At 37.8% G+C, this 16,295-nt stretch overlaps 1 protein-coding gene across 2 annotated transcripts in view; it reads left to right on the top strand.

The window, feature by feature from the left end:
* glt1d1 (glycosyltransferase 1 domain containing 1) overlaps window positions 1-16,295 on the top strand; it is a 36,532-nt gene that overhangs the window by 5,298 nt on the left and 14,939 nt on the right. For both annotated transcript variants that reach the window (XM_084388470.1, XM_084388471.1), the window contains exons 5-7: window positions 2,271-2,307; window positions 2,438-2,494; window positions 16,112-16,210. In XM_084388470.1, coding sequence (XP_084244596.1) covers window positions 2,271-2,307; window positions 2,438-2,494; window positions 16,112-16,210 — 193 coding nt within the window. The remainder of the gene's footprint in view (window positions 1-2,270; window positions 2,308-2,437; window positions 2,495-16,111; window positions 16,211-16,295) is intronic.

The following is a 16,295-nucleotide window of genomic DNA, read 5'->3' as shown; positions in this document are numbered from 1 at the left end:
CTTATGGATAAGCTGTTTGATTTATAAATATTCAAATTTCACCCACCCTGCTGTGCATGCACATAGCTGTTCCTCAATTTGTGTTTCCCATTTGAATGGTCAGCGTATGAGGCGCTGCTGCTTGCGCTGGGACCTAACGATCTAGGCTTTAGCTTCAATTTTGATGAAAGTATTCTCTAATCGATTGCATATTATGTCGTGGATATATCCCTCGAATGCATACTGCAGTCCCTTTTGTCTTGCTCTCTCAGATATTTCACCTGTTCGCCAAAAATGACTAATTATCTTTTTGGGAATGTCTGAAACCGGTGCATACATACTGTAATAGACGTGCCAGGCGCAAAAGCTTGACAGGCGTAGCAACAGTAACTAAGGAGGGCGGGGCTTAGCGAAGGGTCAATTACGTCAGCACGTCGACCGTAGAACGTGACCGACTGGAAGGGAACAAGGGCTACATACGGAACCAAGACGTTTTCATCATTGCAAGGCTCGAAATTGTGACCATTTTGGTCGCATATGCTCCTGAAATTTAATCTGTGTGACCTAAAAATATATTTGGGAGCATTTTGTGCGAGTGCAAATAATGGTTGTGTTGCGACCTATTTTCATTTCTCTACAAAACGTTTTTTTTTTATCATTTTTATCCTAATAAATACTTTGCTTGTTTCATTAATGGATGAATCAGCGTTTTTTTTTAACAAATCTCTTGAATGAATGATTCAATAACAAATACATTTAAGTCACTTGTCGCCACCTAGTGGTGTAAAAATGTAATCGATACAATTGTTATTTGAAGCTCCATGTCACTTTCAAAAGGTGCTTTTCTCTATTTCGATCGCTGTCGTCAGTGTTTATATCCAAACTATAGTCTTTAATTCTAGTTCCAATTTAAGTTCTTCTGTGATAATAAGAATATTTATAACACAGAAATAACAATACTGTGTAGTTGAATATACTCTCTGGGTCCTTAATTTTTGGTGGGTGCTCCTACATTTTTGCTGGTGCTCCTAACTTTTTGAAGTTGGCAGCACCAGTGCTACCAAGTAAAAAAAGTTAATTCCGAGCCCTGCATTGATAATAAATTATTATTGAGCAGCAAATCAGCATATTAGAATGTTTTCTGAAGGATCATGTGGCACTGCAGACTGGAGTTATGATGCTGGAAATTCAGCTTTGACATCACAGGAATAAATTACATTTTAAAATGTATTAAATAGAAAAGAGTAATTTTAAATTGTAATAATATTTCACAGTATTACTGGTTTTGCTGTATTTTTGATCAAATAAATGCAGGCTTGGTGAGCATAAGAGACTTCTTTCAAAAACTTGCTAGTGTTCATTTCTAATGGGCTTCTAGAGGAGGGGAAAAATAAGAGAGACAACTACTGCGCTAACTGATGCTATAAATACAGCGGGAGGATTTAACGGCTACAAATGCAATATCCTGCCTTGCATCCTATAATAGCACAGCATTAAAATCACTATTTCCATCATGTTTTATCCTCAAATGAAACCCCAGACACACATTTTGAAGTCAAGGCAAACAGGATGTCTCTGTCATACACACACACACACACACACACACACACACACACACACACACACACACCAGGGGTCTCCCTCTCCCAGGACTGATAACATCCAGCCAATTTCCCCTCCGTCTGTGAGAAATTATCCACTTTATCTCAACCAGCCATTTACATATTATTCTTTTATTACCTTCCTGCTGTTATATCATTTTTTTCCCCCTCCACTGGTATTGATTTAGGCAAATCAGGGATTCGCCCCACTGCACAGAGATTTTTCCAGCAGATATTTTCTGCTATTACAATAGACAAGGACACGATTTGGGCATGAACTTTGAACATGGATAACTCTATTATCAAAAAATAAATAAAAAATGAATGGTTGACATTTCGTTTTATTTTCATATGCGCCCTTAGGGCATCCAGGGTCACCAAACCTTATAATATCAGGAAATCTTAAAACTGTGAAAAAAAAAAAAAAAGCAAAATAAGTAAAATTAGTAAAAATTGTAGTAATTAGTAATATTTATAAATGTATTTTTTTTTTCTCGTTATACTTATCTCTAAATCTTTATACTTGATAGAGATTTTATAGAGCATGAATGAATTTTTTTTTTTTTATATAATTTTTTTTTTTATAATTATAAACCAGTGGAGAAGTCAGAAATAAACTTGTCAAAAGGTTACACTAATAGTAATGTCCAGTAGGGGGCTAACATTTCTTTCTTGACCATTTTTTTCCAGGGATGTGAGAACAAGAAGATCCGAGTGCAGCCTCAAGGTAGAGTTTATCAGTACTGAATGTTTTCTGATGGCATTACATTAAAGTTGTGGGCCAAAATATTTTTTTTAATGCCTCTGAACATTTTTGAAATGTATATCATTTTTAAAACGTCTGCATATGTTTCCAGGGATCGAGACCAAAGTGGCGTTCAATTTCTGCTGGAGCGACTTCTTACACAGCACAGGTGCAACACCTTCACAATTCTCCTCTCCGCTTAATAGCCTCCATCATTAATTATACGATAGACGTATAGATAGAACAGTATTAGATGAATTTTCAGACCCTGTATGATTAATGCCTTGACGTGCATTCATCATCATCCCTCTCAAACACTCTGTGATAATTTTGATAAGAAACAGACGTTGCCCCATTAAAATATACAAGTGGTGTTCAGGCCTCAACACTCTTAAACTCAAACAGGCTCAAGAGCACTCAACCTTGATTAGAGACAACCTGAGTGCCTGCCAGGAGCGAAGAGGTTGTGCGTGTCAGTGAGTCTATACATGTATAACATGCATAATTATTTTGAGATGAGGCAACAGAGTAAAGGAAAGAAAGACAATTTTAGAAAGAACAAGTACTTTTGATGCCACTTACATCGTTTGTCTGTTTTGGTGATTTCTTTTTTTTTTGTTCTTTTCTTGGAAATAAAAACAAAGTTGGAAATACTTTTACAGTGATATACTGTTTACAAATATCCCGACACTGCCCACACTGCTGAGAGCGGCGTTTAGATGAATATGTAAATATGTGCTGCATGCTTTCCTTTCAATAACAAAATTAACACAACAAAAATGACAGCGGGGAGAAAAAAGCAGTTAAGAAAGCGATGTGTTCATAGCGCATATGATTATAGCGGATGTGGATATGCTTACATCGGCTCTGCAATTCACCGGTATCATGACTAGAGATGAGGTCATTAAAATTACGCTATTATATAATATATAATATACTATATACTAGTATAAAGGCTTTAATAGACAACCTAGGAAGTTGGGAAGGTCTTGTTTTTTTTTATTTTGTTTTTTTTATTACAAGCTGTTCACACATTGGCAATAAAAAAGTGAGTTATACATGAAAATTCATACATACAGCTCCTTAAAGCTTTTAATCAATAATTTTCCTTTACTTGGAATTGTCTTATGATTGGAAGTGGAAACTTGTTTTTAGTTACAATCACTTTATTCACATTTCATTTGATGATAGAAAAATTTGTTGTTTTTATAGAAATTTACATATATCTTAAAGGGATAGGACACCCAATTGACCGTTCGCAAAGACCCGCCCCCTTTAGTTACTGTTGCTATGTCCGACAAGCCATGCCGTTTTGTGGCCCTTTAATGTGTCGTGACAGATCGATGTAGCACCTCAGTTAAAGCTCCTCATGAACTGATCATCTCTTCCTTCTAGTTAATTTATAGCATGAAATAAACATGAATGAACATCAGAAGGAATGTTGTTTCAACCACGGAAAGACATCAGTAAACACCGTTTTTCAAGTTTTAAGTCCACCAACGTTAATCTACTTGTCGGACAAAATGATGGATCCGGCGGATTATTATTGGTCAGATCGCCTGCCAATCAAACTCCCTGCGAGGGGTGAAGACTTGGATTAAACCTCTTGATTTAACAGTATGTAACAAAATCAAACCAAATGGCGTTTTGTTTATTTAATTGACAGTAGAACTAAACAAACATGCTTTTCAAGCAAAATATTTCACAAAAAAAGAAAATGGTTGTCAAAAGTTAGTTCTCAGAAAAGATGCAGTGTTATTTGTTCGCATGCCGCTTGATTTAACATTTTGTATGTAATGCAGTGACATTCGGATTTATACTGTAAGTGTCCAAATATTTTTGGGGCTGTTGTATATCAGCCCATCACTAATGAAAGACCCAATTCCTATGAATATTCTGCTTTACTCTATAAAAAGCTAAATTCAAGGCCCAGAATATCGAATTTCATTCCCATGAGCTCATGCGCTGGCGTGTTGGAGTAATCTGCTCCAGTGCGCCTGCTGCTCCGCATTGAAGATTGATCTCTACATAAGCCCATGCTTGTTTGTGGAGACCCCTGGGGCTGGTGCCACTGCTCTGAGATCAGTCGACACAAGCCTCAGCAGCTCCATCAAAGCAGGTGCTCTGACCTCCTACCACGATGGGTGAATGACGGGATTGCGGAGATGTCATCTCTGGATCACACCTAGGTTGGAGGTCTATAGTTGTGAAGGAGTTTTTTAGGTGGAGAAGGTTTTCACATGACAGAAGATCTGGGTGGTCCTCTGGGATTGTGCAGTATAGACCCCCTCATAGCACTGGGTGATGATGAGAGTCACGCCTGCAGGGGCTCATGGGAAATGAGGTCCTGATGCAGGGAAGATTTAGTGCTCTCAGAGATGTGAGTGGCAAGAGTGAAGTTTTGTTTCTTTGATTCTTCTCTGAGGCTTTGTGCTATCTGGAGGTGTAAGTATTGCTGGAGAGGTTGACAGTACAGGGAAAACATAATTCAGAGGAACTTTTGACTATGTCATTGAGCTCCTCATGAGTCTCTGTGTTTTCTGCCATAATAGGCAGCAAATCACAGTTTTTTCTGTGACAATTAATTTGAAATAGTTTAAGTTCCCCTATTATGCTATTTTAAAGGTTCCTAATTTTGTTTTGGAGATCTCCTACAGTAGAGTTACATGCATCCAAGAAAAAATAAAAAGACTTTTAATTTTCTCATAATATACGTTGCACATCACCTCTTTTCTCACACTGTCTGAAACGGTTTGATAAAGGATTCAGTCTCTCTAAACCCCTCTTTTCTGAGCGCCTACTCTTCTCTGATTGGTCAGATTCCCCAGTCTGTTGTGATTGGTTGACCGTTTACAGTGTGTTACCAGATCTGAATTTCAGCTCAGCAGGCTTCCTTAGCACTTGTATACACAGTGAAACGAACTGCAACCATGGCATCAGTTTTACCATATCAGTTTGAACCCGCGTCCTCATCATTTGGAAGCGCATGCGAAGTGGATTTGCATTCATTCACAGCACAGAAAACCGCGTCATCTTGACATGTCGACAACTCGTACCAAACTCTTCCAGGCCTTAGCTAGAATTACAGTGTTTGAGGGAGCCGGTCAAAGTAGACGTTGTTTGTGAGCAGCCAATGAAGACCATTGCCACAAACGGCTATATTGCACACTGCATGAAAGATAATAACCTAAAAAGCATCATAGGGACACTTTGATGTTGTTATCGGAAGCACTTTTTGAAAATGTTAAGAAAATATTGTGTTAACTTCTGACTAATAACATGCTATATAAAAGACTAGTTCACATTATGGCTGCACGATCAATTAGAATAAAATTAAAATCACAATATGGTTCATTGTGATTATGAAAAAGGACTGTGATTTTATTAAATATGTCCGCTGCATGTTTCGGTGTGAAGCATGGCACTGTGTTCATTTACACGTGTGCAGCTCATGAGCTGGTGTTTTCAGTGTTTGAGCGGTTCTCAGTAAATCCTGGTCTACATGAACTCCATCTCTACATCTGATCTGAGTTTAAGTCAATATGACATGCGTTTGGGAACACAACATGTGCCTTTCTATAGTTGTAATGAGATGAGCTTATAAACCTGTTGTTGTCAACAAAAGAGAGGCTTCCCTGTGGTTTTCCTTCACAATAAAAGTTTGGTGGTTTAACATTTGAAGAAGAAAGACTATTAATGTAAATACATTTTAGCACTGTTATTTTAGAGATGTGCTGTAAAATTGAACAATTATTTGAGACTTATATGAGACTGACCAAATGTGATGTTGTTCTCATCAAAACTCTAGGAGTAGTTTGTTAAAGTACTGGTCAAAAATTGTAAAGGAAATTAAAAATGTAAAAAAATGGAAATTAAACACACCACGTCGTTAGAAAACACCCTGATAGAGCCCCCGGAGTCACGTCTTTACGCCATTGGTAACTAGCCTTCCACAATATTTAATGTAAGTACTAACAGCAAATTTTTGCCAAAACACCATATTTCTACAGTGTTTGTAGGTAAATTATAATAAGTGCTGGATTGACAATTTCCTCGTCATGCGGTTTACATTGTCGTGACTGTTTTCAGTAAGATTCACCACACGACTGTATAACACAAAATTCTGAGTCAAATCTGAATTGATCAAGCGACTTGCACTGTTTATAACTTGATAGAGTGGCAGACGTTCAATCTGCTTTCGCTCACAGCTGGCACACATTTGCTTCGCCGATCAGTCCACTACTCGACCGGCCCACCGGGAAAGTCCCAGTTCTCCCTATGGCCAGTACATGCCTGTTTACAATCATTGTTATTAACCTCATACTTTAATTTGTTAACCCAGCGTTCACAAATGCTTAAAATGTGTTGTACCATTTTAAGGCTGATCATTTTTAACAATGGCTTTTTTAGAGGGAGACATACACCCATGTGTTTCTTTGTGGTATAAATCCCCCACTAAAAACATTTCACACCAACATTCATGTTAAAGTCGCTCCTTATGATCAAAGGCAGGCTAGAAAAAAAAAGGGTAAACCCAGGAAAGAAAGGTAAGGGGACGAGGAAGACAGGTACTGGGTAAAACATGTTGAGCACAACTATTGGTGTGTCCAAATCAGTTTCTGTAGAACGTGAAGAAGAATTTTCTCCTCCCTTTGGAGAGATGTGCTGCTTTTGCCTTTATTTGCCTTTAGTTTTTCCCCCCGCCTTCAGTGACAGGCCTGTTTGTTTATATCCTCCTCTCTTTCTTTCATGTGAACGCTTAGATCTAAAGCTGTAGAAAAGACACTTGTCTGCTACTGCACTCACACAAATGGGAAAGCCCACTAGGTTGTCTTTATTTTTTTAAACCTTTGAGGTGTAATTCATCCTACAGTAATTATATTTCCCTCTCAAGTTGTCAGAGCAGATCTTAACTGATCCTACGGAGAGACGGCAGAAAATTGGCAAGCTTGTCTACGATTCAGCCACTGCTTGAAGGCAGACGCATGATAAAAGAATAGATAGACAGACCTTCCATATATCAGTCCATCCATCCATCACGAGTCAAAAGAAATTGGACAGGAGTGATATGGATGGCGGTGGTGGAAGTGGAGGACATACTCCCCCTGCTTTCTTGTTTAAGGATGGCTGTAATCCGTTGTAAACCACTCTCGTGCACAAATCCTCTAACACTAGATTAGAGTGCACGATCAAAGGCATTCGTGGACTTACTTCAAAGTTAAAGTTACTGTGGGAATGAGTTTGCAAATTCACAGCACGCAAGGTGCCTGGAAATGTTTTAGACATCAGACATGTTTCTGTGTAAAATTATAGCTGTCATATGCAGTGTCAAAAATTGTATATAGGTAGTTAACAGTAAATACATAGAAATTGATATAATGAATATAATCAATGTTTTTATGACCACATATTAAGGGACAAATGAAATATTTTTACTTTTTTTTATACCATATAGGGCTATTTAAAGTAAACTAAAAGAGATAAGAGTTAAAATAACATTTTAGGTAGTACAAAAAAAAATCTATTATTTTTTTTTAATATTATTTATATATTTTTTAAAGATCCATATATATGTGTGTGTGTGTATATATACACACATACACACAAACATCCATATATAATATCCATATCATATATCTAATAACACAAGCTAGTGAGTCCGTAGCCATTTCCATCTTTTTCAGCAACACCTGATCCATTAATACAAACACTTTCTTTTCTTTTCTTTTCTTTTCTTTTCTTTTCTTTTCTTTTCTTTTCTTTTCTTTTCTTTTCTTTTCTTTTCTTTTCTTTTCTTTTCTATAAACAAAATCACGCTGCATTAGACTAAACTGGGAAGGGTCACAGCACTTGCATATCGTTGTCCTATTGTTCGTTTGAATGCTTCTATTGCTCTCCTCATTTGTAAGTCGCTTTGGATAAAAGCGTCTGCTAAATGATTAAATTTAAATGGAAATGTAAGTCAGAGGAAATAATAAGCCTGACAGCTTTATATTTAGTTCTTAATCAGTGTATCATTACTAGTTCATTTGAATTTTCCATCTACACTAATGCAAGTCCCATAAATATTTCATATTCTTGTATGTTCAGAGTTTCTACAATGTAGTAAAGCCTATTTTCCCTGCAGCCACATGGTGGAGTGAAGTATTTGCAGTCTCTGGCAGTGAAGGCTAATCTCTGCTGAACTACTTTTAGCGTAATTATTAGACATGCCATTACTTTCTTTAGGTAAACATTTAGACTGCACCCCAGTGCAGCAGAGCCTTTGAAATCAGAAATCACATTTATCTTCAGCTGTATCTGTTTGATCATCTGTTCACATTCAAATACTGTTGCAGTGACAGTACCCTGTTTCAGGTTGACATGCATACACTTTTAGATTCATAATAAAGCATGTCGGTGCCTCTTGCAGATAAATGAATGCACTTCAAAGAAGAAAACATTAATCGCAGAGTCCCCCCCCCCCCACACACACAAAAAAAGTATATTCTTCTCACTCATCTGCCCCTCATCTGATCAGAATTACAGTACGAGTGAGCTGTGCCGTGCAGCCGACACGAGATTGTGTTGAAATCAAGCACAATCCAAACTGAGAATAACTGCAGATTTACTTCAGATAAACTTAATTTATGCTGTTGCATTTATAATGCACTGTAGCAGAATTCTCATGTAGTTTTTTTGGCTTGTTTTTGTATATGTGTGTTTGTTTTGATGAACCTTTGATGAACCCTCTTTTTTTTTTTGGGATGGATGGATGGATTTAAATCCGTTAGTTTTGTTTGGGATTTAAATTTTTGAAAATGCTTTGCCCATGACGCATATTAACTGACCTAATCTTTAGTATAGGTCCTCTGTTCATGATATACCCTTCAACAGGATGTGATATCAAGTGCACTTTCATGTTGGAAAACTAAGATTACTTTAAGTGTGTCTTTGTCTTGAGTAACTGCTCCAAGAGTGATATTAAACCCACAGCTAAAAGCTAAAATATATTCAGGCATTGTGAAGTTTTTTTCTCGCTGTCTTCTTGTGCAGGTCTTTATGAATAAGAGATGTTTAATGGAACAGCTTTACAGTGCTACAAAGTGCCGCATTGCAGAAAACCACTTTCCAAAAAAAATTTGTTCTAAATTAAACTCATTGCCTCCTATTCAAACTTAAATAAATGTACCAACTTTTATACCATGTAATCAGTTATAAGCTGTGTTGAGAAAGAAGTAACGTGAGTTACGTAATCAGATTACTTTTTTCCAAGTGAGTAGTAAAGTAACGCATTACTTTTAAATTTACAACAAAATGTCTTGAGTTACTCTTTCAAATAAGTAATGCAAGTTCCTTTGTTTTCCCAATCATTGACTGAAACCTCTCCTGTCCCCGTGTTGAGAAAATTGTGACTGCATACGGAGCCGTTGTGTGCGCTGTGTAAACATAGTAGTTATTGTAGTTCTAGACTAAATGTGAGCATACATTACTCATCTCACTTGCACAAAAACAAATTCAGTATTCCTTAAAATTGATAAAAACTAAAATGCAAACTCAGAATATTGCACAAACCTTCAATAATTAAACTCATAAAAGACAAAAGAATTAGGGGAATACTGAATTCTTAACCACTAAGAAATGCTACAATCAAGACCTGAAAGCAGATATGTGGGAGAAACACCCAGAAACACCTCATACGTGGTCGCTCCCAAGTATAAGGGGCTTTCCTTGCCATTAATGCTTGGATAACATGCCTACGTCTCATTCGATTAAAAATAATGTCTAGTGCGGTGGCTGGGATATACATAAACCGACCAACATTCGTTGTCATAATTGTTGGAATGACTTATCGCGAGAGGAAAACATTACGTTTCAGTTGCGTAATGGAAACGTTGTAATTTCGCAATAGTTTTTTATCGACGTTTAGAAAATATCGCAAAAGTTTTGCACAAATCTGTAGTGGAAACACGGCTAGTGAGAAAATTTTCATATGAATTTCATTTAACATTTTTTAAATCTTCTTCCTTACATTTAAATTCGAATTGCAGTTCTGCCTCCTGTTTTCAAATGAAATAAAAAAATTCGAATTAGATTTAGATCTAATTAGATCTGGCCCTAAATAAACATCTACTATAATATAATGAGATATAAAAAAAATGATTTGGTGCTTGACAATAATGTATTAAATTCACCAAAGTATTTGTAACATGAAGAGGATTAAATGTCTGAAAGCTGAACTTTTCAAAATAAAAAAAAGAGAAATTAGATAAACAATAGGTGTGAATGTTGACTACCCTTTTTAGAAACGCCTTTATATACAGTAGAGCTAATGTGAGTCTAGGTCCGGCAGCTTTTCCAGCTATGGGGTAAATGAGGTGAAACCATCAATGTCTTTCACTTTCCAGGTAAAAGTTCACATAAAGCCCTTGTCTGTGAGTTAAACCATTGTAAGCATGTACCCTTACATCAGTCATCTAATCCCAGAGCTTTACCTCACATCACCTTTTGTGACCTCCCCCTACTATGTCTAAGAGTGGAAGCTGTCCTCATACTAACCTCTAACCAGCCTTAGCCTTGCCGATTCTAACATCATTCCAGATCAGGAATAGGGAGCAATTTCTGCTAAAAGCAGCAATGCTCAACTTTAAGCAGCTTGTGTACCAAAACAGGCAAAATAAAGCACTGTGAATATAAAGATATTGTTTCTGAAACATATGTAGTGCTATAATCCATTGGTTTTTCAATTTTAATGCAAAGGAGCCTTAAATATGTTGATCCCATTTTGAGGTTCAAATTTCAAAGCGACAATACTCAGTATTTTCATCTGTAGAAAAATAGTATATGTAATACTACTTTATCTCTAAAGGCCCTTTCACATGACTTGTGTCATCAATGCATTGAACTATAATGCATTGACACAATCTGACGTGAGTTTGGGGCAGGACTATCTGTTTGCTAAGGACAGATGGGGGAGTATTCGGGGGAACCTATTGTTATTATTGAACTTTCGTTTGGTGACAGAAATTACTATTTGGTTTTGTTAAATTAAAGTTTTTCTGCATTGTTTTTATTTGTCCAGTAAAGACAGTTTAAGATAAGAAATCTGACTATGTGCAAACGTCACACATATGCACTCATGCGTACACTAACGCTCATATTTTTGTGGATAATCTGGAATAGGTGGGATTTAAACGAGGGATGATCTGGAGCAAAGCACAGATTTGGACTGAACATTCCCACATATACCAACTACTGACAAAAAAGAGAGTACTGTGTCACATGGACATGAGTATCATCATGAACCTATATGCGCCTATTTGTTTTTTTCAAGACTGTTAAAAAAAAATCATCTGTTGCAATCTATATGCCTTTTGAATTCAAATGCGTTTTTTTGTGTGAATGGTACTTTAGGATAATTGGCTTCAATGGTAGGGAAATTCCTTAAGACATTTACATACAAATCAGGGGAGTTATATATAACGGAAATAAGTTAATGTGTCAAAGTGACAGCCTTAGTTTCCTCCTCAGTGATTATCAAAAATCCAGTGGTCGTTCAGTGATCCAGATGTTCGGCTTTAAACCAAAGAATATACATAAAGATGGTTGTTAGTCTTCGTGTATGCTGTGATCTATGCCATATATACATGACATACTTACTATTTATGTATGCCATATTGATAAAGTACTCGTCAAGCACGCTACTTTGAGCATGCAATAAGTTTTGCGCTCATTGCATTTCTGACATCTCTATGACCTTGTTTGATGGATTAGCCTCATTACAGATGGAGATACAGCATGTATGCATTGATTTATGTCACATTACATTTCATTTCTCAGAAACACTTAAACTTCTGATTCAGGGCAGCAGTTTATCTCCACATGTAGTTAGGTGTTTCTCAAAATATGAGCACTTTTAACACTGTGGACTAGCTTTCAGTGATGGAAATGGCATTTTAGACATTTTTGGAATAAATGGGCAGACTCCTTTATTCAGCTAAGGCTAGTTTCATAGCGTGTCATTTAATGTATTCTAAACACGCACAACTAAATAATATTTTCTCACTTTTCAGCATAATTTGACCAAATATAACTTAATTGGAAATTGATTTTTGTTTAGAAATCACTAAACAAACCATTTCAATATTCATTGTGTTATTTTAAACTATCATAAACTGATATTTTTTTATGATGGATTTTTTTTTTTATGTTCCTTGAGGATAACATACTTATTATGTTAATAAAAAAAAAAAAAAAAATTATATATATATATATATATATGCATTGTAAACTTCACACACAAGGCTGAGAGGGTTAGCTCTGGAATTCAAAGTAAATCATTCACCAGGCCGAACTTCACTGGAGCAAAACTTAAAGTTCTTTATTTGTCATAAAGCAGGGTTAAGGGTAAAGGGGAGAAAACTTGAACTTAGGTACTTCTTCTTTCTCAGGTGGCTCCTTTTTGCATCAATTTACTTCTGGGAAAGAGGCAGAAGAGGTGTAGGATTAGCCTCTATCTTCAAGAGGGTAGTTGGGCTGGCTGGGCTTGAATGCATCCAACACTGGGTCTGTCCTCTTCCCCTGCTTCTCCCTCTACTGTGGCTTCTTTGTTCACTTTTATGTGATTACTAATTGGGCCCAACAGCCTGCAGCTGAGGCTGCCTATCAGAGGGGAATGCTGCACACCTGTGTTAGAGCTGTCCTTGGTCCTGAACACCACTGTTTCACCCAGACCTTGTGCCCTCTGATGGTGCTCTCCATGGTGCTGCAGGTGACTGTGCTGCGTTGTGATGGACTGTTTCCTTCTGGCCACCACAGCATGAAAAATATTTTTTCGACCTTGATTCTGATCCTCTGTCTAAAATGATCCGCTTTTAAGGGGTGGCTCCTTTAAGGGTTGTCAGTAAATGGCTACAGTTATGATTGGCTAACATCATTGCATAGGAAACCGTATCAACACCCATTTGCTATTGCACGCAAATAAGTGTTTTGAAAACATCCATATAAAACTCATTTACAGACAAAGCCTTAAGAAATCATTTACTTGCAGTTTGTGATGCAGCTGCTGTCAGATCCAATACAGTTGGCTGATTCATGATTCAACATACCGTAAAACTTCAAAAAATAGCCCGGGCTTTTATTTTCCCAAATCGGCGAACTGCACCGGCTTGTATTTGAGACAGGCATCTATATGAGACAGGCCTTTAATTTAGTGTTGTGATGAGCATGACAGTAGGAGGTTACCAAATCTGTGTTTGTGTTTAACAGATCAGTTAATGTAAGAATTAGCCTACTATATTTCCGTATGTCTAAAGGGGGTCGCACACCAGACGAGAAGCGCAGCGCCACATCTTTAAAATTCGAACACATTATTCTCTATGAGTGTAGATTGTCTCGTTAATGTATATACTGACTTCACCCTGTGCTGCTTTTACATTCATTTACAGAAATCAGCTTCTTGAATGAAAATTGCTGATGTTATCGGATTGTCAGGTGATATTCTCAATTCATTCAATTAACGGACGCTCTGAGGTAAAGTGAATTCAGACTGCAGACTAAGCAACGATTATATTTAATTGTACAGTACAATCATAACATAGTACAGACATGATCTTAATTCCATAATATCCTTAAACATAACTATATTGCTGGCCATAAACTGACAAAGTGCGCGTCCGGTGTGCGATACCTCGAGTTGTCATAGATGTGACGCGGCGCTGCGCTTCTCGTACGGTGTGCGACCCCCCCTTTAGATTATTGGCAGCATAAAAAAAACGAAACGATGTGACAGCCATGGTCTGAACAATACAAGTTACCGGTAATATCCATCGAGCCTATGAACTAGTTGCCAGAAACACATCAAGAAAGAATGAAGGCTACCCTGTAAAACAACTGCAATCATGTGATACAAAAGGACCCTATTCATATCATCACCACGATCCTCAACTCCAAGTTCATTGGCGAATTCCGCCTCCTCGTCGCTCTCCTCCACTTCTCCCTCTCCGGCCTCCGCTAACTCTGCCTGCCTTGCTTGTATTGCGCTAATAGCTCCCGCCCAGATGCGCATGGCTCTCTTGCGTGCGCAATCTGCTCCATAGAACTGGCTTAAACAGACGATCTGACGGGTTTTAGAAGATTAAAGCTGCAGTCGGCAACCCTGGAAGATTGAGTGGACTTGGCCAAAATTTTGAATGTTTACAACTCTCGTGCCCCTCCCCACTATCAGTTAATACCCTCCCATCGAGTTCGTACTGGTCATTGCGTGTGCACCAGATTTTCTGTGAACGCGCCCGTCTCATCAGCATCGATCAACACCATAAAGTAAATGGTTGATAAAGCACAATTACCCGTCGAGAAGAAATGTTGCAAGCTCTGACCTCCTAGCTCTTGAGGTTAAAGGTGCTATAAGCGATCTCACACGTTTTTTAGGCTAAAACATTTTTTTTTCACATACCGCAAACATCTCCTCACTATCCGCTAGCTGCCTGTCCCCTGAACACACTGTAAAAAAACACTGTCTCTGCAGACAGCCCACGCTCAGCAAACTGCAGCAAAAACAAACTGAGCAACAAACAGAGCGACCCGCACAACGAAACATAACAAACTGTTCCAGCCAATAACCGACAAGAATGATGTGGGGGTGGGGTTCGGGGGTTAGTGCGCGGATGAGGAGGAGGGAGGGTCTAGCTAGCCTCCGTTTTGTTTGATAATAATTCAAACATCAACAAAAGAGTTACGCCAACCGAGATCGCTTATAGCACCTTTAACTGAGGAATTGGAATCTTTTCCGCCATCAATCTTCGTTACTGCGCGAACTGCATGTGATTGTAACGTGCGCGAGGGGGGAGTGGGATATGTGGCGTGTGCACGACCTGTGATTGACAGTCAGATCTCACACCCCCCTGCGCTGATTGGACCCGATGATCCGGGAGCGGTGGATTTTTGCAAAACAAATAACACACTCCAGGTGGAGTTAGAAGCTCAGGTTTTTTTCTAAAACCACCTTATTTATGTTGTTCTGTCGGATTATAGTGTCAATTTCACTGAATATGATCAAGCTGCCGTCGGCAACATTAAACACAACCCGAAACAAAAAAAAAACAGACCGGGCCTCTATTTGAGACCGGCCTTTATTTATCCAAACCTGTAGCCACACCAGGCGTGTAAAAGAGACAGGTGTCTATTTGGGACTCGGCTATTATTTGAAGTTTTACGGTAAGTTTCTTTCACCATTACACTGTGCCTCGTTTACAAAACAAAATGCTCCGAACAAACATATAATTCTCCGACTCGATCGAGAACGTCATTAAAATAAACCATCCTGGGATCCTTCTGAAGTCTGTACAGAGATGCAAACGGACACATCAAAGCGAAGATTTTTTTCACTCTTTCATTTGTCCTGTTGTTAGCAGACTCAAGTACTCTACTGTATCCAGTGTAGACAGCGTCATTTATTATAATGGGTTTTATTTGCTTTTGATGCGACGCAATGCTCACATCTAGTGTAGGCAAATGTCAGCCATTAAGCGACTGAAAGCCAGAAGCCAGTACTTGTGCAATGATGTAAAACTATTTGTCGATGTCTTGCTCTGGAGAAATATGCAAATTTATTTGCCCGTGTGACGTCACAAATCCCTCAATATTGATTTCACATGTCATGACCCCTTTTAGATTGAAAGTCATGTAAATCATGGGTAAAACTGTCTGTAAATCTATACATAAAAAAAGTACCAAAAACTAAATCATGATACAATGTATAAAGATTCCAAGACTGTCTTGATGTGACTTTCTATGTCTTGTGTTTTAGGTGTGCTTACCAAGCAAGTGGAAAATCTACATGTTTTTCTGCTGGTATGTGGACTCAGACGAGTTAAGGATCCCCTGTATCTTTTAGAAGCTTTTGCAGGTATTGCTGCTCTATAAAATCAGTTTAACATCATTCTTCATGGAACATAAACTGTATCATTGGAATTGTTTTTATTGTTAATAGA

This window comes from Rutilus rutilus (assembly GCF_951802725.1).
Source record: "Rutilus rutilus genome assembly, chromosome: 19".
Taxonomy (NCBI): Eukaryota; Metazoa; Chordata; class Actinopteri; order Cypriniformes; family Leuciscidae; genus Rutilus; species Rutilus rutilus.
Note: the sequence above shows the minus strand (reverse complement) of the source record. Positions and strands in the feature narration are given on the sequence as shown.